At 48.9% G+C, this 23139-nt stretch overlaps 1 protein-coding gene across 1 annotated transcript; it reads left to right on the plus strand.

Moving 5' to 3' along the window:
* Positions 1–467: 467 nt before the first annotated feature.
* NAA60 (N-alpha-acetyltransferase 60, NatF catalytic subunit) lies at positions 468–21725 on the plus strand. The gene is made up of 7 exons (XM_075436797.1): positions 468–578; positions 13238–13353; positions 15341–15470; positions 16861–16957; positions 19267–19501; positions 20354–20538; positions 20997–21725. The coding sequence occupies exons 2-6, from the start codon at positions 13244–13246 to the stop codon at positions 20508–20510; spliced, it is 729 nt and encodes a 242-aa protein (XP_075292912.1). The 5' UTR covers positions 468–578; positions 13238–13243; the 3' UTR covers positions 20511–20538; positions 20997–21725.
* The last annotated feature ends 1414 nt before the right edge of the window (positions 21726–23139 follow it).

Raw genomic sequence — 23139 nt, forward strand, 5'->3', positions numbered from 1 at the left:
CAGTTGGATTGATGATGGTCGTAGGTCCCTTCCAACTATCCTATCCTATCCTATCCTATCCTATCCTATCCTATCCTATCCATGTCGTAGAGCTTCAAGGACAAGGAAAAACCCTTCAAAACCTCGAATTTCAGGATTTTTCAGGATTTAGGGTCATTGTTGGCAACGCGATGGGTCCCCCCAGCGCCTCTTGCAGTGCAGAACTGGGGACTGGGGGGGAGGGGAACTGCAGGAGAGGCGTGCGCCCAACCTGCCTCCCGTTTCCCAAGCGCTCGTGCTCAAGGCTGCATCGCTAATTTTAAATCTCCCCTTTAATTAGCAGCTTTAATTCCGCGCTGCGCTCGCTGCCCACGTGGCCTCAGGGAGCGGGAGGGGGGAGCTGCCCCTCTGCGCCTGCGCGGCGCCCGGAGGTCACGTGCCGGCAGGCAGCCTATGGGGAGGCGCCTTGCTGCGCGGTGCCCGGGGAGAGGAAGTGCCCGCCGGTGTCCGCCGCGGCCGCCAGTCCCTCGCCCGCCTCCGCCGCCCGGTATGCGCTGAGCTGCCCCGCCCGCCCGCGGCGCGCCCGCCGCCCCTCCGAGGTGAGCGGGGAAGCTCGGTGGGACCTCCGCCGCGGGGCGGGGCGGGGCGGGGCGGGGGGGGGGGGAGCGGACTTGCGCAAGTCGCCATGGCAACCCCGCCCCCCCCACCCCCCCGCTCCTAGGCCGCCCCGGGGCTCCCGCAGCTCTGCGTACAGCTCTTCCTTCTCTTAGCGTGTTCCGAGGGGGTTTGGGGGGCTCGGCCAGCAGCGCAGGGGTCCTTAGCGTTAACGAGCGCGTCTCCATTTCCCCATCAGAGGAATTTCCCTCGGGAGGGCCCGGGAATATGTCGCGCGTCGCTAGATTCAGCTCTTTTCCCCTGCAAACCCTGGCTCTGCCGGCTGCTCTGCGTCTCCTGACAGCTCACAAACCGCCCCGGCTGGCTCAGACTTGGCTTCGCCACACAAAAGTGTTGTGTCCGTTTGAACCAGCTTTAACGGAGAGAAAGCAATTGCTCAGCTTCGTACCTAACCAGGGACGGCTCTTTTGCAGGGTGTATCTTGAGGTTTTTGGTTGCAGCTGATCAGACTGAGCTTTAAACGCGGTGCCAAAGACTCCGGGCGCGGTGGCAGATGGCTTTGCCAGAAGCGTTCCACCTGCCGTGCCCCATTCCGCAGGCTGCACAGCCGTGGGTTATACCTATGCTATCTGTACGGGCAAAATAACATCTCCGTTTTGGAAACTGCCGAAGCTGCCTGCTGAAAGTACTACCTCTGTCCGTGTCCTGTCCAAGTGACGAGGGCTGGTATCCTTGCCACTGAGATCACTGTGTCCTGCCACGAGCTAAAGTGTGTGTCTTAGACATTCGCTCTTGATTATAGGCCTCAAATTATTATCATCTCCCGTGGTAAGCTGTTTAAACGCTTAATTATATTTACTCTGTTGAGTTTAAAGTCTTTCTAGCCTGCTGTGTATCTGTTGTAGTTTATCCTGTTGTCGTTATGCTGCAGAACCTCCTGGTATCAGCTATCCCGTGCTGGATGACCGTGGTGAGCTCCTCTGAGCCTCGGCCATCCGTTGCACCTATTCTATCTGCTCTTGAGAACAGCGTGAATGTGGCTGTCTGGCCTTTTGTTCACAGATACGCAGAGGCATTAAATATCCGTAACATAAGGAGGAACATGCTAGCTCAGACCAAAAGCTTTCTAGATGCGAGTTTTCCCCTCTCTGCTTGTTCTGATAATTCCCAGTATCCTTTTTTGACTGCTGCTGAGCAGCAAACTGGTGTTCTTGGGGAACTCGCTGTGAGAGCATGGATTTTTTCTGCTTGCGGTAGGTAACACAAATTGGAAATGTTTACCTTTTTCCACTCTGTGTTCCTTTTTTATCTACCAACTTACAGACTTTATCTGCCGTTTTATTAGTCTTTTGGCATCATGAGAGCTTTCTACAACCATGAATGGCCTGAGATTTCACTGCCCTGGATATCTGTGCCCTATCCTAAAGGATCATCGTTTTTTGTTGCATATCTATTAATCTCTTCTCCCATCTAGTTTTAATGAATCTACTGAATAGATTGTAGACCGAATTTCTTTTTACCATGGATTCATCCTAGATTTGCTTCCTTTCTTTAAGTGTTTACGAGGGACGCTTCTGGTAGCTTATTGGGAGTACTAGTACGTGGTATTTTTCTTAAATAAATCAATTGCTTGTACAAATAAACTCTGGCACATTTCTCAGAAGTGAGATTCTTTTACAAAAAGCTGGCAGCTCTCTCCCAACGTGTGCAATTAGAGTGTGAATGCTTCATTTGCAAGATAAGGTTGGAGCAGCCTCACCCCCATCAGACGCAGTGACACCCGGTACTGCCTGGTACCAGGCTTTTAAAGTAGATGGTTTTCATCTTGCAGGTTAAAATAGTAGTTCTGTTTATGTCTTGTAAACTGATGCCTTAATTAGTCTTTATATGCCTGGCAGCAAATAAAGATAGATACAGTAGTGTGTAAATCGTTGTTCTAGTACATTGTTCTGTTCTTTGAAGTAGCTGCTGCTGTTGTTTCTCTCAGCTGGTTGCTTGATGTATTTAAAGCAAGCTGGCTGAACATGTCTGAGCAATTTGTGAGTGGCTATCCTGTGAATGCCCTCTTAAAACCTGGGGCATTCTTAATTGTCATTTCTTTTCCTAAACCGGAGTGGTATCGTCCTGTCTTGGGATCTGAGCTGGCCTCAGATATCATGAAACGTGGGAACTGCCAGTGGAATTCAGAAAAATGGTCTTTTGTAGTTGGGAGCTCAAAGAGCCTTGAACAGAGTATGTTTATTTATTTGTGTTAATGGAGTCTGGTGCTACTTTCATGTCTGTTGTTATTTCTATCCCAGTAACGATGATCTCTATTTGCATGTGGGGGTGGGGCTTTCTTCGTGAAGGATTTTCTGGGGGGCAGGATGGGGTGGTGGTGTCTTAGAAGTGTAGGTATTGGGCCAGTATGGTCTGATAAGTTGGTCAGTGAGCCAATGCTGGTATCTTAGCCTGTTGTCTGCTGTGAACTGGTCCTGCCACCCCGGAAGCCATCCTCTCTCTTCCTGACTATTTTCCACCTCTCTGCCCCCCACCCCGGCCACTCCCAGTGTGATTCATGGAGTGAGCAGGAGCAGGTGTAACTGTGGTTGCAAAGGCTGACTCGATGACAGCGCTGCTGTTAATACCCGAGGAATCACAGGTACCAGCGTGGGGACTTCCCTGTGAGTGGTTTGCGGTTGACTCAGACGTGCTGGTGGCTCGGCCTTCCTGCCAGCGGCTGCCGTTAGAGCTGTGTTTCTCTGATGTTGAAATGCTGCTGCAGAAACAATGGGGCTAAGCTGTGCAGTGTAACAGCAGAGAAAGTTCTGTCTTAGCAGAGCACCTCTTCTACAAACTTGAAAGTTAAACGCTATTTAAAATCATTATTAGAGTGCTATCACTCCTGTCTTCCTGTTTTGCTTTGTTGTTTTTAACCAGTCACAGCATGTCTGATGGCTTCAATGCAGGGTGTTGCAAAAAGACTTAGAGCTTCATGACTCACACTACATTTCCCCACACACACACAATTCCCTCCTCACAGAAAGGTAGGAACAGGAGCTGCTCAGTTTTCCAATGTTTGCTTTTATTTAATTTTTTAATTTCTAATTTTCAGTGTATTACTGTGAAGAGCAGACATCTATGCCAGAATTCATTTTACGTGTTACTAGCTTAAAGCAGTAGCAGTGGGCTTTTTGCGTCGGACGTGGGTGTCCCATGCTGGAAAACACTATTGAAAAGGAGCCATGTTGGCTCAAACTTTAAATTTGTGATCTTTGACAGGAGTGAGTTGGGGGTGCTTGTCTGCCAGCTAGGGAAGGAATGTTCTTTTTAAGCTTTTTTCTTTTATTTTAAAGGATCTTTTTTGCAATAGCCTCTAAAGTTACTTGTTAGTTTCTCCTATAATGATGTAAGTGGAGAGACTGGTTTTTATCCATCAGCCGTGTTGCTGCTCAGTAATGAGGACAGTGTCTAGGAAATGGAGGCAGGCTCGAATTCCCCTCTGCCAGTGGTTGTACTACACTGGGCTGAATTTCTGGCTGTTTTTTTTTTGTAGTCACTACACACATTTTCTGTGTAGCTGTTTATTCAAATTCAGAAATGGCAGCGGTACTGCATGTAGGATGAGTTGTTTGGGGTTGTTTTTTGTTTTCCGGAGGAACAGCAGCCTATTGGAAACTTGCCGTGTTTGGCATTTGCAAGGTATTCGATCTCCTCTAGCGAGCTGCTTCTTGTAAATATGCCTCTGTTGTGACCCTTCGGTTTTAACTCCCTGCAGTGCTACTGTCACAAAGCAGATTTTCTCTTCCGCATCTTAACGAGAAAAGATTTAACAGCAAAACCCTCTTAGAGGTTCTTGTTCGCCATTCCCTGGAGGAATTGCTGTATCTGGGGCAGCAGGAAGCCATGCCTTTTGCAGTATGCTTTAGAGACACTTTGTTCAGATACCAGCTCCTGTGAAATCTACGGCTTCAGTAACGTATCTAAAGCTGTAGGGTAAAAGAATAGCCCAGAAAGCAACTCGCTTACAAAACGTTGACATTTCTGCTGCTGGAAGGCTGACAAGTCAAACTTCAAGTGTGCAGAGGACCAGGGATACAAGTCTAAAAGGATTTCACTAACAGTAAGTGTTTTCATTTCAAATAAATGGCTGCTGCTTGCTGTACAGGTAGAACTACATTTTGCCTTCTCAATTCTTGATATCCTTTTGGGGTCTGTTTCAAATCCTGATCCTTCATGGCAGGAGGCCAAATTGTTAATTCCTGTGTTTCTGTGTTTTTGGCTGTCAGGCTTTTAGTCCTGTGGTGTGCACACCTCAATCTGGGCATAATGGAAAATGAAGTGCCGAGCTGGGGACAAGGCGCAAGTGCATTTCGTGGAATGATGTTTTCAGAATTTCAGAGCCGAGGAAAAATTGGCTGAGCAGTGTGGGGCGAGCCTTTGGGAGGAGGGCTGAATGCCAAGACGGGTTTTCCCATGTTGTGTGTGACAGTGCTGCCTTCCTAGCTGTGTGAGTCCAGTGTGCTCTGCCCAGGCTCTTGTAGATTCCACATGAGGATGGTTTAATAGCAGATTTACTTGTTTGGTGTTACGTGAGATTTTGATTTAGCAGAGTGCTACAGCAACATACTGAAATTGCAGCACAAGCAGAATAAAGCAGTTGCAGTGTACAGTTGAATCCAAATACAAATGTGATGCCTGTTACTGGTCTCTATACTGTACAAAGTTTACTTTATTAATTGCCCAGTTTTTATACTTTGGGCTCAACCATGTGTGTTCTCTCCCTATGCTGATCTAGCTAGCTCAGGAAGAAATTATTCTTTGTCTCAGGGCACCTGATCTTTCACTGGTGCAGCTGTCTTATCCAAACCTGAGGTTACTCCTCAGTCTCCCTGGTGTTGAGATGAATTCAGCTTTCTTTACAATACGTTCTTCCCCCAGCTCACTGGTTTCTGCTCTCCTCCGCTATGGGGGTGTGTTGGATGGGCACACTGCCCTGGATGGATTTACTGGAGAAGAAAGTCCAGGCACTGACAAACTCCTTTCTCCAGAGTGATGTCCCCGAGGGAAGCTCATTAGTGCTTGGGGTGTGTTTTGGAGGCAAATGGAATCCACATACCAGGGCTGGACCAGTGTATCTTCAGGATGCGGCAGCCTAGGAGATGATGTAGGGGGAGCTGGTTGAGGAGGGTGGTTTTGTGCACAGAAGCTGCTACTGAAGGAGTTTAAATAATGAGGAGCTCAAAGTCTTGAGCTAGTGCGTGTCCCTGGTGAGCAGGCTCGATGCTGGTGGTTCTGGGAGAAATTGCAGAAAAACATAACGCCTGGATCAAAAGGCATTATGGACTGTTGTGAAATGCTGTAATGCAGCATCAGAGCCTGTTTCCAGCCATACTATTACGCCGTTTTTTAGACCAAGGCAGAAAAGCAGTCATTTTGTCCTAGATTTCCCGTTAAGTGTCTTGATTGCCCCAAACATCTGCTTCTGCTAATGCAGGGAATTAAGTGATGGCAGTTCCGAGCAGCACTCCTGTTATATGTGATAAATGGTACAGGAACGGAGGTGAAATGGTCGCCGTTCTGCTCATGACTCTGAACTCCAAGCTCTGTCGGTTTGAATAACATACCGGGAGCGAGGAGAAATGTAACTTCTGGGGTTTGTATGTTGCTCTTCCAAAATAAACCTGCGTGGGATTCCTAGAAGGAGCAGGAGCATTAGATGCGATAAATAGAGTGTAACAAATAGCACGTAGAGGTGTGCTTGTATTGCCCGCGTAGCAGAGGTGGTTGTGTTGGTGCGAACATCACATTTAACACCCCCGCTTTCCAGTTGCGCCTCTGGGTGCAAAGGAACCAGTCTGGGACCTGGCAGGGTAAAGAGATTTGCTCCTCACTGACATGACGTGGGACTGTGGGCCTGAGCAACCTGATCTAAGTTGGGTTAAACCCCAAGGGGTCCTTCCAACCAGATTATTTTGTTCTGTGACCAAACTTGTAGTAGTACCTAGGAGGTATCAAGCTAAGTATTTAAATATCTTTAAAAATTTGGCTCCTATTTCTTTGATAATGTTGCCCTAGGTCCTAGAAGCATCTCTTTGAGATTCTTAGTAACGAATTCATGATGTTTTCAAATCCAGTCGCAATTTTATTGTATTAAATAAAAGGATCTTGATAACAGGGGTGTCCATGTGGAACATTCCCTGTGAGACCAGTAACCTAAAAATGCAGTAAGCTTAAAATGAAATGCAGAAGGGAAATCTTTACTGCTTTGTTGGAATTAGACCTTTGGCTGGTTCAGATTGAATGGTTTAATGTAAATCAAATCCCCGGTGCCAGATGGCACAAGGTAGAGAGGCTTGCAGCTGTGAAAACTCCCGCTGGTGCTCCCGAAGTGATGCTCCCCAGACAATAGCAGAGTTTGTGTCTGTTTTGAGTACCGTATTGCTCAGTCACAGCTCATTGTGCCTGTCCTGCAATTTGAGTACCTCTTACAATTCTGTCTGGGCTTTGATCCTATCTATTTACAAGTGAGAGAAGATGCCCGGTGTCATCAAATTTTTTTTTTTTTTTGGAAATCTTGTCTTTCTGGGATTTGAGGACTGTCCACACAGAAGCTGCAAACAAGGATTTGGTGGCGATGCTGGAGCAGCACTGCTGGTGAGGGTACCAGGTGTAAGGAAATCCAGCTCTGGCCCGCTGCGCGTGCATGCAGATTTTCCAGGGGCTATCTGCTTGTCTGTGTGTGCGCTGAGCAGATGGTCTGCTCATGGAAAGTAAAATACAGCTACTGTGCATATGTCCATCGCTAAAGAGCTGGGTAGAAACATGCAGCCGTAGGCAGAGGGACGCGACCTGACAGCCGGAGGAAAGCCAACTCGCATGCTGCCTTTACAGAGCAGACTTGTTTAGCATCGCTGCAGTTTCTCAGACCTGGACATGCATGGTATGTACTTGGTAGTTGTCTGGAGGAGCTTAATCTTTTCCTTCTGTGGAATGACAGCAGATAATCCTTCTTAACAATCTAGCAGGAGTTTGCTTGGAGAAAGTGCTTTGGATTCCAGAAGGTGAAAATCTTCAGCCCAAGTAAATAAGGGTCTGCACCGTTCAATGACAGAGGTGCCTGTGATACTGGGGTGGTTGGCCATGTGCCTTTCGGGACAGTACATCCTGAATCGTAGGATCGCTTTATCAAAATCTGCTAGCAGGCCAGTGCTCGTTTTTCTTTATTCTTTCCTGCAGGTTTGCTTCTTTGTGTTCAGGATGAATTGATTTCAATTAGCATTTAAATTGGAAAGTAAAAGAATTTGATGGACTTCAGTCTAGTTTTGTTTCTGCAAGTGAAGAAGATTCCTTCACGTTGGTCTTTGTGTGAACACTGAATTTGAAGCCAGTGTACCCCTTACTGGAAGTTATATATGTATACGATTCTAGTTAGAATTAATTTAGCTTTAGTCTTAGATTACCTTGCTGTTGTTCTGCCAAGAAATTCAGTGATGTTTGTTGCTGGATGATAAAATTTTTACTTGGGATTTTCATGAGCTTATCTGGATGGAAGTTGAAGTCAAATAAAAATTAATTAAACCAGCATCTTATGATTGCTCATTGCTCAAATGCAACTCCTTTTCACAGGATGCACAAAGCAGAATCACCTCTAAAATATGTCGAATAGTGCTAAACAAGGGCAATCTTAACTTGTTGAACTACTTAGCCAGGGTTTTGTAGATATGGAAGTGCTTGAGGAATTTTGAAAAGCATTTAAGCAGCTGCTTTCCAAATTCTAGGAAGCACCAGACTTTATCTTGCATTTGAAGACTGTTGGAAAAAGAGTGCTGATTCTGTGCGAGTACCTCAATTTCTCTAGAAATATTGTATTATGTAGATTTTTCTCACTTTTTTTGCATACAGGGGATCTAAGAGAGAAAGAAAATATCCTGCTCTTGAGAAAAGCCTCAGATGCAGTTTCTTAGCTTTGAGGCATCTAGTTCAAGTCAAGAATCTGTCCCTGCACCTGGTAGCTAACCTAAAACCAAAACAAGACCTACTCTTGCATAGTAGGACCTGGAAGTGCTGGTGGTAGAAATATGTCTGTACCTGCACTCAGCTCATTGTGCGGAGTGGACGTTGGTAATGCATGGAGTGCCAACCATCGCTTGGACTGATGCTGGCAGCTAGAGGCTCCTCTGCCTTTTATGCAGAACTGTGAAGTGCTGTTCTTTAGCTTATTAAAGTTAGAGCTTATGCATGCCAAAGATTTGTGACATTATTTTTAAATAGTAAGTTTAGGCCTAACAATGTGCTTTAATTTGAAATTATATGTGAAGTTGGCTTAGTTAGTAACGTGCTTACTATTTATTTTCAGCCAACTTCCATTACTGCTAAATATTTGTAATGAGTACTTCACAAGTTCCTCTGCAGCTACCCTGTACACATAAGGCCAAAATGTTTTGCTAGGTTTGTTTCAATAGAGCAAGTCAGAAGACTAGTAGAAGTGCTCGAAATCTTTATACTTTTCTCAAAAATTCATTTGTTGTGTATTAATATCTGCAGGTTTTAGGTAGGTAGGATAAGTAAATGGTCAGGCTCTAGTTCTACTTACTGCGAACTTTGAGGTTTTGGAAAGATGTGTCCTCAGAGCTTCTTCAAATGTTTAACTGCATGGTCCCTTCATAAGCATAAAATGTTGGCTCATTTTATAATCGTTACAAGCGTTTCCCATTTTGACAAAAGGGTGAGGTGGTTGTGCCCTGCTGGGCAAAGGGGCGGTGGATGATGTTAACCATGCCACTTCCCAGACCGTGGCTGTCACATGAACAAAGACTGACACCAGAAAAAAAGGTGTTAAATAAGGTAACTTCACTTTGGGGTTTCAGAAATAGCCGTGGACCTCCTTCACGTGGCTGGAGCCTACGCTTTGCTTCATAGCAACCACCACTTGGTCCCAAAGGTCAGAATTTGGTGTTGTCAGTGTCGCAGCAGTGAGTGGAGCTAGGCTGCCTCTAAACCCCTGAAGGCCCTTCTGATTTCTATTGAGTCCTAGGGTTGTATTTTACACTGATACTGGCTTTTTTATTATTTCTTTATGCTTCCAAACATATCTTCTGTCTTCTAAAATCAAGTTGACTCTGAAAGGGATACCCTCGTCGCTGTACTAGCTGAGGCTTTTGTTCAGGACTCTGGCTCTGATAATTACAGTGTGCCACAGGCTGTGCAGAGGGCCAGGAAGCGGGTCTTGGGTGTTCATCCAGATAGCTGAGAAGAGCCAGAGCCTGTCACCTGGGTGCGGAGAGAATTGACTTGCGTGGGATTTCGTCTCTCTTGGTGATAGCAGCCACTGACCACAGCTCCTCCGGCAGCAGCAACACCTGGCCGGGGAGGAAGGTGCACAGGATGGCTCTCCTGAAACCTTGTGGCAGGACACAGTGCCAGGCGGGTGTCCTAAATTTCCTGTAAATGTGCAGGAGCATCAGACGGGTCACATAATGCAAAGCGGATGGAGTGAGTTCCTGCAAACACAACCGGTGCTGGGAAATGGCTGTCTGAATTTGAGGAGAGGGGAATTATCCTGTTCTACAGAACAGTCATGGATTACTTTTTTAAGGCTGGCTTCAGCTACAGGATAATGCATAATGCTTGCCTAGCTCTTTGTGAATATCGTGTTAAATAAACATGAACTAATCCTCACAAGAATGCGTCCTGTGCCGGCTCTGCCTCTCCTGCAGCAGTGGCTGGCGAAGTCTACTCCTAGGCCCCTGCCTTTGCTACTTGTTAGCAAAAATATGGCCTTATCGTGGTTGTTTCATTTACCTCTAATTTATTAATGCTGAGAGTATTGGCTGACAAGGGGTGTTACCTTACAGGAGCATTGAAACTTCTCAAGAAAAATAAAATGGATGAGAAAGAGCACTGCTGTTGCAAACCTGAGTGCTGCTTACTGCCCACTAACGAAGCGATATAGCGGGGCTTGGAGCTTTGCCGTGGCCAAAGCGCCTCTGATTGTATGTGCCTGCTCGCTCCTCCCTCCTCTTCACACCCCCCCGGGAAGCCTTTCTGACGCTACCTGAACTTTTGCCAAGCAGCTCTGGCCTGCAAACAATTGTATTGGCCTCCCTTCGTGATCTTGCGGTGGGTCACTGCTCTGAAATGGCTCAGCAAAGGATCCAGCAAGGGTGGGAGGCTGGGACTGGGGCCCACACCGCTGTGCATCAGCTGCCTCAGCCAGCAGCGGTGTCGATCAGATCAGCCACAGCAAGTGAACGTGCTCTTCCTTCAGGGCCCCGGGCCCCGCTGCGTAAAGCTGAGGCGTGTTAGAAGGTCACCAGGGGCCGAGAGCGTGCTCGCTGCCGCAACAAGGTACAAATTCAAAGTCTAGCCTCGGAGGGCTTGAGCCAATTCTAGGAGTGTGAAATTAGTTTTAAAAGCAGCAAGGAGTACTGGTTTTGTGGGTTCACTAGGTGTGTAAGTTCTTTTGAAACTAGCATCTGGGCTGGTTGTGAAAGCTGTAGGCTGCTGGGTAAATATGCAACCACAGTCCTAGAACAGGCTGTGAAATAGCAGTGATTCTTTTCAAGGACTTCTTTGGAGAAGAACAAGCGATCCATATCAATATACGGATCCCCTCACGTGCTCTGCTCGGGGAAATCTGTAGCACCAATCACTGGGAGGAAAGCTGTGTCTGAGAAGGATCCCTTGCGTGAAGAAACCCACCCCATTTCATCTTTCTCAAGAGCTGTAGGGCTTCTTCGGACCTCTGCTTTGTTAAAGCGTTTTGCCATTCTTTCTGCCTGCATGGGAGAAGGGCTAGCAAAGATTTCTCTGGATAATAGTGGACCTTAATCGTATCCTTTCTCCTGTTGATTTATCGCTGTTTGACGTGTTCCAGGTTGCACACAAACCAGCGGTAGAGATCCTCCTTCGCCCCCAGGAGATCCAGGCCAATGCAGTGTAGGGGCTTTATGCTGCTGTCCGGGAGGGTGGAGGGGTGCAAGCTCACACTGCAAAGGAGTCGTACGTGTGTTGCAGGCAGAGCGCCAAAGTCAAGGGCCAACATTGTTCTGCTTAGCAGTGCGAATTACCTCTCTTTCAGCACTAATGTTGTGTTCTGAGGACCCCGGCATCTGGGTCCTCTCTGACTATCATCATGTTGTGCTGCTGGGAGTTGCTCTCTACCAGCTCATCCCGAGGAATTGCAGAAGAAAGCTGGCTTGTATACATTAAAAGAGATATTTGGGGTGGAATGTGGATTTTATGGCTTAGCCTGTTGTTTTTTCAGAGGTACAGCGTAAGGAGGTGTTTCCAGACTCTTAGGAGAGCAGTCGGCACGCAGTTGTGTGCTGTCAGACACGTCAAACTGGGATCGCTGCTGTGCCTACTGCTTTTGTGCCTCTTTGCCAGTTACAGAGCGTATTATGGAGGTGATGCAATTTTTGCATTGAGACTGCTCAATTGGCATATCCCATCCAGTGGGGAGTGTGTTTAAATCTGTTCCTTCTCGAGTCTCTGAGCTGCAGAGCAAGAGCATGGGAGAGCTGAGCATCCCTTCCAACAGAAGGGCATACACAAGCGATGCTGTGTGCAGCTTTTTCCATATAACTTGGCATTTTGAAACCAAAATTTGAGGCTCTTAAAATGGGGAAAAGACAGTAAAACAAAAAACAAAAGACTTTTTAAATTAAGCGTGGTGGTTTGTTTTTTTTTTTCTTTGTGTCCCAGTCTGGTTCTTTGACCTGGGATGAGGAGGGCTGGAGTGAGAGACAAAGCTGTGGATGGAGAACTGCAGGTGGCCCATGAAAGGGAGCAGACTCCTGCAGCTGCCCTGTCTCTGCCCGCCTTGTTTGCTCTGTGTGCTCCATGTCTCGTCCTGCCGAAAGCCTGTTCTCAAGATCTGTTCTTCATTCATGCATCTGCGCTACAAATGCTTTTACAACCACTTTAGTTACTGCTTGCTGCTTTCCCTCTAGTACCTTGTTAAAATAGGCTGAAGGCATTAGAGTAAGTGTCCTGTATGTGGTTAGCAGGATTGTGCTCGTACTATGGTGAAAGAAAAGGGTCCTTTGGGATTTCTGCATTTGAACGCTCTCTGCTGGGCTGGAAAGCCAGACCTCGTGGAGTTGGAGCACACAGGAATGAGGGGAAGTGAAACCAGGCCTCATTTCACCAGCCTAAGTTAAACAAAATAAACATTTTAAAGAATTCGAATCCTCTGCATACATACTAACTGGAGATGACGGGATTGTGTAAGAGGACTTAATAAATGTTCTTCTGACAGTGCTTCCTTTTTAAGCTGTTGGTTCAGTTTTCTTTTAACAAAGTGTTGGTCCTGCATGGACATTTGAAGATCTCCATGCATCATAAGGTACACTTGGAACATTATTGGCTTATTTAGTGCAGCATTCTGAGCTCTTTGTGGAAGTGGTCGGTGCCACGTGCTCCTTCACACGCAGCATCACTGGGACGTGCTTGCAGGGAGCGGGGAGGGTCAGGCTGAGAAGTGAGCTATGCTTATCCTGTGGGCAGCACGGCTTCGAGTTGCTTCTCGGGTTAATGGTGCCATGTTTTGCTTCATCACTCTTGCAGACTCATTCTGCTAGGAAAAACATCTTTATTGATACTGAGAAACACCTGGATCCGTGCTTCATCATTCTTAACGTGCTTTCTTTTCTTGCAGGCGTGAATGACAGAGGAGGTGCCCCCGACTGCACTTACGGACGTAAACCTGCGTCTTCTCTGCCATGATGACATAGACACAGTGAAACAGCTCTGTGGAGACTGGTTCCCAATAGAGTACGTTACCAGTTTGGGGTGTGAGATGGTGGGGATCTAGAAAGAAGTGGTGTGAACCTGCACTGGTCCAGTTCAGAGCTGACACCAAAGGCTCTGCAGCCATCTGTACTGTTGCTAAGATAACAGCAGGTTCTGAATCTTTTGTGCACTATGATGGTGTTCTTGTTAATGGCTCTTTGCTGCCTGTCCTGCATGGTTCTAAAGTCATAAGAAAGTTTTTGTATGCAGATTTTGGCAGAAAATGGGCTTTGTAATTAAGCGCGGGATCACCTTCTTGGGAAAGGCTGTGTATGAGATGGGGGAAAGGAGCACACCTCCGAGAAAAAGGACAGCATCCTGTACTTGTGAAAGAAAGCCGTGTTGTGGAGTGTGTGCCGAGAAAGCAGCCCCAGAGCTGAACCAAACCCACACAGAGCAGCTGTCCTTCTGAACGCCCCAGGGGGAGACTGTACTTACCTGTGTCCTCGGGATCACTGTTGCTCCCAAAGCTCTGGCAAAGATCATAGAATCATAGAAAGTTTTGGGTTGGAAGGGACCCCTAGAGGTCATCTAGTCCAACCCCCCCGCAGCGAGCAGGGACACCGCTAACTAGATCAGGTTGCTCAGAGCCCTGTCCAACCTGGTCTTGAATGTTTCCAGGGATGAGGCCTCCACTATCTCTCTGGGCAACCCGTTCCAGTGTCTCACCACCCTCATTGTAAAGAATTTCTTCCTTATATCCAGCCTAAACCTACCCTGTTTTAGTTTAAAACCATTACCCCTCGTCCTATCACTGTTGTCTCTACTAAAAAGATTGTCCCCATCTTTCTTATAGGCTCCCTTTAAGTACTCTTTAAGTACTGAAAGGCTGCAATCAGGTCTCCCCGCAGCCTTCTCTTCTCCAGGCTGAACAAGCCCAACTCTCTCAGCCTGTCCTCATAGGAGAGGTGCTCCAGCCCTCGGATCATTTTTGTAGCCCTCCTTTGGACCTGCTCCAACAGTTCCATGTAACTTTAAGCCATCCAAGATCTGGCTTAAAGCTGATCAGTTCCCCCGGCCCCCATTTGGTAAATGCCCGTGTCTGCACAAGCACAGGAATAAGGAGCTTTTCTGGGGGACAGTGATAGCTTTCTGGCTTACAGCATCCAGGGGAACTACAGCTGTAGACTTGAAGGACTTCAGTGTTCTCGAGAAGGTTTATAGAGGATTTTAGCAGATTATAATTAAGATTGCATAAAATGTATCAAACCAGCAAAAGCGTTCATAATATTTTGAATTTGTGAATTTCTTTTAAACATAAGGCATGCTGAACTCTCACTTTGAAATTAGTGTACCATAGTTTCCCTTTAGTAGCTGCAGAAGTGGAAGAGAGCTGGAGGCTGGTGATGTGATTTTTTTTTTTTTTTTTTTGTATCAATATGCAGTATTTTTTTTTTTCACATTTATCAAATTAATGAGATCCTTATGCTCTTAGATGAGGGCAGATGGATCTTGCATTTAAAAATAACTTGCTAAAGATGGAAGTGAGAGCTCTGGGCAATGAGTGTAAAATGAAAATGTGGTTGTCTTAGCAAGGCAGGGGGCCATTACATGAGCAGCCTGCGTTGCTGCTTAGATGCAATTGAAAGAAACTATGCTACCAAATGGGGCACAACAGCTGTTTGATGTTCATTGGTACCATACGACGGTTAAGACAGGAAAACTGAATAACTTCCTAACCTGAATTTCTTGAAATAAGCCAAATTAGTAGCATAGAAAGAGCTTTAGGCTGACATACGGTGGAGCTACTTGGCTGTACGTCTTTGCAGAGGACAGCCCTTTCAGTAGTACAGCTTCCCTCGCTTAGTCTCGTGTAAAATACATCAGCCTGCACTTCCAGGGACTGGTGTTTAAAGACATTGCTGCCCATTTCCAGCTGAGCAGCATGTCGGCACAATGTTTGCTGTGACGCTGCCTGCTCCCGTGGGCTCTCTGTCCCCAAACGTTCCCGCTTTTCCTTCCTTCCCAGGTACCCTGACTCATGGTACCGAGACATCACTTCCAACAAGAAGTTCTTTTCCCTCGCAGCCACGTATAGAGGCTCCATCGTGGGAATGATAGTGGCAGAGATCAAGAGCAGAACAAAGGTGCATAAAGAGGTATGCTACTAAACTGTGCTTTGGTATGGGATAGTCCACCACCTGCCATGGTTAATTGCATGGAACCCGTGCAGGGTATTTCCCCCCCGCCTCCATCCAGACACTTCTCAGAGTGATCCTGAGTTAATTTAAGAAACCAAGAACCTGGCGATTTCCAGGTAATGGAGCACGGGTGGTGGGATGTGTCTGCACATGTGGGCTGCTGAGCAGCCTGGTACCACAAAGCCTCTTCCTGCCAGGGCCGGGCAGCTGTGGCCCAACGGGAAGCTTGCTGCCTGATGTGCTGTGCAGAGAGATCAGATCGTGCAGGTGTAATCCAAAATTGACTGTGTAGCAGGCCACATCGCTGTTGCCTGGCTGTTTTCGGCGTGTCTGGTCATCGCTGGTGGCTGAGGTACGCGCAGCTGTGGGAGAACGAACTTCTTCCTTCGTTACATAAGGGTTGAACTTCCGTAGCTGTAGTGGGCCAGTCACTCCCGTGGCTTCCTGCAGAAACTCCTCCATTTACACAGTCACTGTCTCGAACGCAAAGCAGAGGTAACAGGTCTGCAGAAAGCTTGGCCTTCAGGGATAACAGAGCTTGGAGGCCAGGAGAGACAACGCAGTACATCAGAGAGCTGAAGAAGAGATGGTCACTGGAGACAGCACGGGAAAAGACCACTGGGTTGGCGTAGGGAAAACAGCATAGGCACATGGACAAAAAAAAAGCCGGGGCAGTGCAGACAGTGCGTAACTTCTAAAAGGCCGTCAGTGTTATGATGAAACAGTAATCTTAATGTTCATAGGAACCGAGAGCATTGAGTGGCAGGGGTCTCTTCAGCTCTCTGGCTTCATCTCAAAGCTGGTCAAAGTCAGAAACTGCATCTTCAGTAACTCTAACAAAAGGCTCTTGTTCCAGCCAGCTGAAAGCCAGGGGCATACTCAGTCACTGCTCAAGGTGACTGAGCCTGTAGAACACGCTCCTTGTCATCTACATCAGTACAGAGATCTCCAGCTGACACAAAGCTCAGATGGAGCGTGCAGGCAATAAAGACTGTTGCTGGATTGATCTAGACACTGATGTCTAGCTCTAGAATTGGCAGTCTGAATCCTTCATGGTAAAGAATGCAAATATATTCTGTCCCTAAGCCCACAAATAATGCATATAGTAAGGAAACATCATGAGTTGTGTTCTACATCTGGGAAGATGATATGAAAGTATCATCTAAGTCCTAAGGGACCATGCTTGGATATTTTTTCCTGCTCACCTCCTTTCCAGAAGCTTCAGCTAAGACTGTTCAGTGAAGTTTCCTGCTATAGGCTTGTTTTCACATGTTCCAGTACAGGATTCTTGCCTTCTCCTGTGCCTCCCCAGGTATTCTACTAAATAACTTGTCATGTCTCTACTCAGGATGGAGACATCCTAGCTTCCAGTTTTCCTGTGGACACTCAAGTTGCTTACATCCTAAGTCTTGGAGTGGTGAAAGAGTTCAGAAAACATGGAATAGGTAAGGCGCTGCTAAGTGACAACTCTGTTGCTGTCGTTTGCCACGTGTGGCTAGCGGGCATGCCGGAAGGAGCTGCACTGTTTTGCTGCGGTACCCTGTTGAGACAAGCTTGTTGGTGATTTGTACCAGCAGTTGGGAAGGTGATGCACTTGCATCCCCATCTCGGTGTCAATGCAGGTGCACTGAGGTGTTTTTACTGGTGTGGGCACAACACAATGTGCAAATGTTTCTGAAGAGCATGGGGCTTAGTCCATCGTGTTCCCAGGGGACAGCTGAGCACACCAAAAACTTGCACTCCTGCTGCTGAGACTGGCTGAAGCTCTAGGACTTCACCCTAGAGCAGGGTTTTACGCAGTTTTCTTTCATGGGTGTCAGAAGCCCGGTCCATGAGGCAGAAAATGTAGCTGCTTTTAACCTTTCAACTTCAACAGATGGAACAAACATGTAGAAAAAGACAAAGGGAACTGGAGAAAGAGTGTAACTTGGACCCGATTAAATCTGTCAAATGCATGTAAAAGTCGGCTCTGAATGCCTGCTGCAACACACAGTGTTTTTGCAGCCATTTGAAAATCCTGCAGTCAGAAGGGCTTATCCCCGTTCAGAGCAGCATGTATTTTGTCATCACATAAGTGCCTTTCTGATGCAATTTCAAGCATGATTTGTATCTTTGATCTGCAAAAGGAAATAGGCCAGGTTTGGCAGCGCGACCCAGTGTTGCATATCTGGAGTCTCCTCAGTGGATACAGGTGTAACTTACCTTCTTCAAGTCCGTCCTTCTCCCCAGCCACGTTTACAAAGGTACAAACTGATAGGATACACAAAGAAACGACCAGAAGAGTCGGGAGCACTGTATTTAAAACTTGCATCGAAATGCTACTGAAGATAAATTTTCTCTATAAAGAAGAAAATAATTGCACAGAATAACATTCAGAGAAGGTGGTAAAGGGGTCTTCTGCTCCGTAAAATTGTGGTGGGTTTTCAGTCTCCTTTCAGTTTCCAAATCCTAAATTTTTTTGCCAGCTCCATCTTGCTGGAATTTTCTCCTTTCAGAATCAGTATTTCCTGTATCCAGGACCTGTATATCCCGTATCTAGGTAGCATGTTGCCATGCTCGCTCTCAAAACCTTCGGACTTGCACCTATAGTAAAACAACCTAAAGAAGCTGCTGCCTGCTGCTGCTTTTTCTGTGACCTTTCTCCTGGGAGTTTTTCTGCTTGCGTTTGAAGCTAAAGACTTTCATGCTTTTCAGCCCAGGCGTACTTTTAAGCACTAAAACTCTGATTTTTCTCTGGCAGACATTAAAATGCTTGGTTTTCTAGTTCTCTGCTATTGTTAAACCAGAGAGCAGTTGGATTTCTGTGAGATAGAAGAGCAGAATGTCTCATAACAGAATTAAACTGCTCTCCTGTTGATGTCTCTCGTTGTCTTTTTGTGCTTGGCTGGTATAAATTCCCACTAAGTATCAAGTGACCATGAAGTCAGTGCTGTTGACTTCTGCTCTGAAATCCTGTGGGTCCTGCTGAAAGTCTTGCGTTCCCTGGGGATTGTGAAACAGCAGCATAGATCTGTGCGTTTGCGTTAGCTAAGGTTTTTCTTCAGCCTGTTGTTACCACACCTGAAGAAGTTCTGCTGCGGGTTCTGCTGGATCCTTTGTGCTGTGTTGAGGCTGTTTGGATGAACCTCCAGGTCTTGCCTCTTGGGGCTGGAGTATCCTCTGTGCCCTTCTCTGGTTTCTCCTGCTGACCAGTGCCTGCAGCAAATCCAGGTTGAATGAGACCGTGCCTTGGCTCTCCTCAGAAGGGTTCTTAAAATCCTGCCACTTCTTAGATTTTAACTTGAGGTCAGCAGACACAAGGCAATAACCTGCTTGTGAAGTCCTGTTTTGACACTGCTGTTTTAGATGGCTTTAAAATAAATAAATGCAATGGAACTGATACCACTGAAAGTGACTCACTGACCTTCCCCAAAGCCGAGAGCTGCTTGTCTGGGGATGGGTGTTATCGACAGATTCCCATGTCTGGTGCATCGTTGTGGTTGTTGAATGAGAAGTTTGTGTCATTCTAAAATCTGTTTCGTGAAGCCATGCTCATAGGTGAGATGAGATTCATGTTAAAACCACGTAGCATGGTCCTGTTAAACTCCTCGCCAGGGTCTGTGAGAACTGGGTGGGATCTGGGGTCTTCAGGGATGTGCAGCAATTGCTCATTAGGCGCTGGGTGGAGGAGGTCTCGGCTGGGACCTGCGAACCCTTGTGCTGTCCCTGAGAAGGCAGCTGCACTGTGTGATTCTGCTGCTCTTTCCTTCCACAGGTTCGCTCTTGCTGGAAAGTTTAAAAGACCATATATCCACGACTGCCCAGGATCACTGCAAAGCCATCTACCTGCACGTCCTCACCACGAACAATACAGCAATAAACTTCTATGAAAACAGAGACTTTAAACAGCACCACTACCTTCCCTATTATTATTCCATCAGAGGGGTCCTCAAAGATGGCTTTACCTACGTCCTGTACATCAACGGTGGCCATCCACCCTGGACCATCTTATATCCTTTACCTTCGGTCTGGTTAGCAGTGGAACACACGATAAGCAGACACCATACTATGTTTTAGGTTAAAAATGGCAATCTAGCGAAGCGTGGCCTGGCTAGATCTGGGGACTGATGCCCACTCAGATGCGAGGTTAATCTGCAGCCGGATGGCAGGCGATGTTAGAGGGATTCGACAGTGACCTGCTTGTGTCCGAGCTCTCCTGCCTCCTCCGGGAGCAGTTCAGGGAGGCAGCGTGGGGTGGTACATGGAGTTCTAAGCTGGAGTGAGTTTGATGCCAGTGATAGCGAACGCTGTTGTTAAGCCAGAATGCTAGGCCTGCTCTGGCTTGTGCGGCGCAGGACATGTCCAGCAGCATGGCAGAGAAACCCTTGGTCTCGTTTCCGGTGGCCTAGGATCCCCTGTGACCCTGGCCTTGCCTGGGTCTCGGCAGGCTGCTCTCAGACTGACTTTGGGAGTTTATTTCAGGTCGTTAGATCGTGGAGAAGAAACCTGATCTTTCCTGGGTGTAGCTAGTCAGTCCAAGCCTCTCCAGGCCCGTGGATAGATTGCCGTCCCCACAGGAACTTACTGTGGAGTGCAGAGGGAACTGGCAGCTGCCTCGGGAGGTATTTCCCACACAGGCTGGAGCCAGTGTTCCAAAACCACCTTCTTTTATGGTGCAAACTGAACCTGCTTTTGGTAGAAAGGAGCAGACCGTCAACACAAGGACCAGATCTGTCTGTCTGACTGAACAGAGCAGCTTTTGCTGTGTCACGGGCTCTCTTCAGGGAGCGCTAGTCCATGGAGTATTTAAAGTGATTTCTTAAGTTACAGTGTAAATGTCACTGTCCTTAACTGGTGGCCACTGACTACCTACAGCACATTGGATCCACGCTAGCCAGCCTGAGCCCGTGTTCGATTCCCCAGAGGATATATCGACAAGCCCAGAGCCTTCTCTGCAGCCTTCTGCCCTGGTCTGGCATTTCTGCCAAGAGCGGCATCGAGTATAGCCGGACGATGTGACTGGATCGAGGATGTACAAAAAGCAAAGGTGGGTGCCTGTGGGGGGGAGCTCCCTTCCCTGCCCGAGGCCAGCAGCGACACGGTGGCGATGCCCATGGCTGCTGTCTCGGGGCGGCTGAGAGTGTGCTCGAGCGAGGGCGGCTCCGCTGCTGGGCAAGGCGTCTGGGCATCGCTGCACGCCGGTCTCCAGCTGGTGCCCATTTGAAGGGAATTTGAATTCTGATCTTGTTTCCTTGAGCCCAGCTTAAACCTGTCCCTGCTCTCTCCTTTTCCTGGCTCTGCTAGACCTGCTTGCACGACCCAGAGTGCCCGCTCTCGCCCCAGCTCAGTGTCCCTGCATGGTAACTGACAGCCCAACACGTTTGCTGCTGTGGCACTGCGGGTCTCTGACAACGCGATCTCCAGGGCAGCGGCTCCCCTGTACGCTTGAAGAGACCCGTAACGCCTGGCTTCCCCAAGACAGCTGCCCTCCTTGTCTTTCCCTAGGATCGTTCTTCCTTTCATCTCCTGAACCATCCGGCTCTGCACTGATTCCAGTGATGACAGCCCTGGCCCGTGACCCAGCCCCTGGACGGGACCCCTCGTTCTGCAGGTCGACCCCGATTTGGCAGACTTCACGCTTGACGGGCCGCAGCCCCGACTTACCCTGAGGCCTGGAGCCTGCGCGCGTGGCCCGGGTGGGCCTGGCTCTCGCGCCAGGCGTCTGGCTGCGCCGTAGCCGAGGGCCCTCCGCCTCACCGGTCTGTGTGCATGTTGCACTGTCCCCAACACTTCCCTTGCCTCTGGTTTGCTCCTGTTCGTACACGTGGTGTAGGGCGGGGGGATTCAGCTGCTGCTTCCCCGCCGCGGCTGCTGAAAGCAGCGCAACTGAGGTTAACGAATCCGCACTGCCCAGCCGTGGGAAGGAGCCGTAAGCGCCCTGGCAGGCCGCTGCTGGCGGAATACACAGGCGTGCCCTGGCCGCCAGGGCAGGGGAAGCTGGGTGAGGGCAAACGGGGAACGAGCACCGTGTCTGGGTGCTGGCAGGGCAGCTGCTGGGGCTGCCTGCGGGTGACTTCAGGGAAGGGCGATGCCGCGCGCGAGAAGCAGCCCAGCCCTGCCACCCCTCCGCCGTGACATGGGAAGAAGCGGTTAATACAGGATGCGTGAAGTAGAAGGCAGGGAGTGAAAAATTGCTATTTCATAGTGAAATATATATATTATACTGTATAGATATTTCTGCCTTTGTCCAAGTTGGAACAGCAGGGGAGGGGAGCTGGGGGTGTAGAGACGCTGCTGCAGCCGGAGCCCTTCTCCTCCCTTGCACGTGCCCTCCCCTGGCACCGGGGTTAGACTCTTGCAGGGATGAGCTCGGGGTGTGGATCCTTGCTGCAGAAAAGCTCCCCAGCTGCTGGCTGGCGTGCTTCGGACTGCAGCCCGGGCATCGCCGCTGGGCCGTGCTGGGGGTCTGTCTCCCTGCGGCTGTCCCAGGGACTCTGGGCCTGGCTGTGTGGAGGCCCCGATGTGCCGCAGCCGGGCCAGGCACCCTTCCTGCGCCTCGGAGCAAGGCTGGGCGAGGGGAGGCTGCAGCTCACCCAGCCTGGGAGCGTGTTGGAGCAGCAGGTATCCCTGGGCCGTGCTGGAGTCCCCCTGCAAACCCCCCTTGCTATTCGGGACCATGTTCCTTGGTCCCCTCTGTAAGCCCCCCGAGGTGGGAGTTAAAATTAACGAAGAGAGCGGGAGATGAGCTTACTGTGCAGGGTACCACGCTGCTTCCCGGGAAGCGGGGCTGGGATGAGCGCTGCCGCGCAGCTGCCCCGCAGCGAGCAGCCGTGCAGCCAGCGGCTCCCTGCGCGTCCCCATCCCGCGGAGCCTTGCTGCCAAGTAGCCGTGGCTTTGCCAGGTGCTGGAAGGGAGGCTGTGGCTGTCCCCATTGTCCCCGATGCCCCTTGCAGCCCGGCTGCCCCCACAGGCAGGGGAGGCAGCGGCAGGAACTGCTGCCGTCCTGCCCAGCCACAGCGCTTTCCCCAACCGCCCTTCCAGCCCAATTTGTGTTACCATTTTTTGGTTGTTTTTTAGGGGTGTTTTTTTTGTTGTGTTTTTGTTTTATTTCTGCTTGGCCACTCTTTTCTGAAACACACCTCTCGGTTAATATGAGTCTCTTTAGCAATGCAAGCCCCTGATTCTCCTCGGCACATGCTTTCTCCGGACCAGACCGAAGCTCCCTTTCCCTCCTGCCTGCTGGGACTGCTGCCCCCTCTTCCCTCCCACCCTTTACACCCCCCCAACCCCACTGCCGCAGCACTGGAGCGCATCCCGAGGGAGTTGTGACTGCTGTGTCCTCCTGCCACCCTGTCCGACAGCGTGTTGGCCACGTCCCTGCCTCACAGCCCCTTATTTATTGAAGAGCGGTGCGCTGCCGCCATCGGCCTCTCTCTAAACGTCTCCCATTAAACCAGACCTCTTTTCCAAGTCGTTTGTCACTCTGCGCAGGAGCCTGCCTCTGGTCAGCACCTTCACCCAGCCCTGCGCTCTGCCATGACGCCGCGCACCTGCAGGCCCTCCACACCGGGGCTGGCTCCTGCTCCTGGCCAGGGGAGCAGCTCCCCCAGCACGGAGGGGGCTGGGCTGCCATGCCTGCGCCCTGGCA

This window comes from Opisthocomus hoazin, chromosome 15 (genome assembly GCF_030867145.1).
Source record: "Opisthocomus hoazin isolate bOpiHoa1 chromosome 15, bOpiHoa1.hap1, whole genome shotgun sequence".
NCBI lineage: Eukaryota > Metazoa > Chordata > Aves > Opisthocomiformes > Opisthocomidae > Opisthocomus > Opisthocomus hoazin.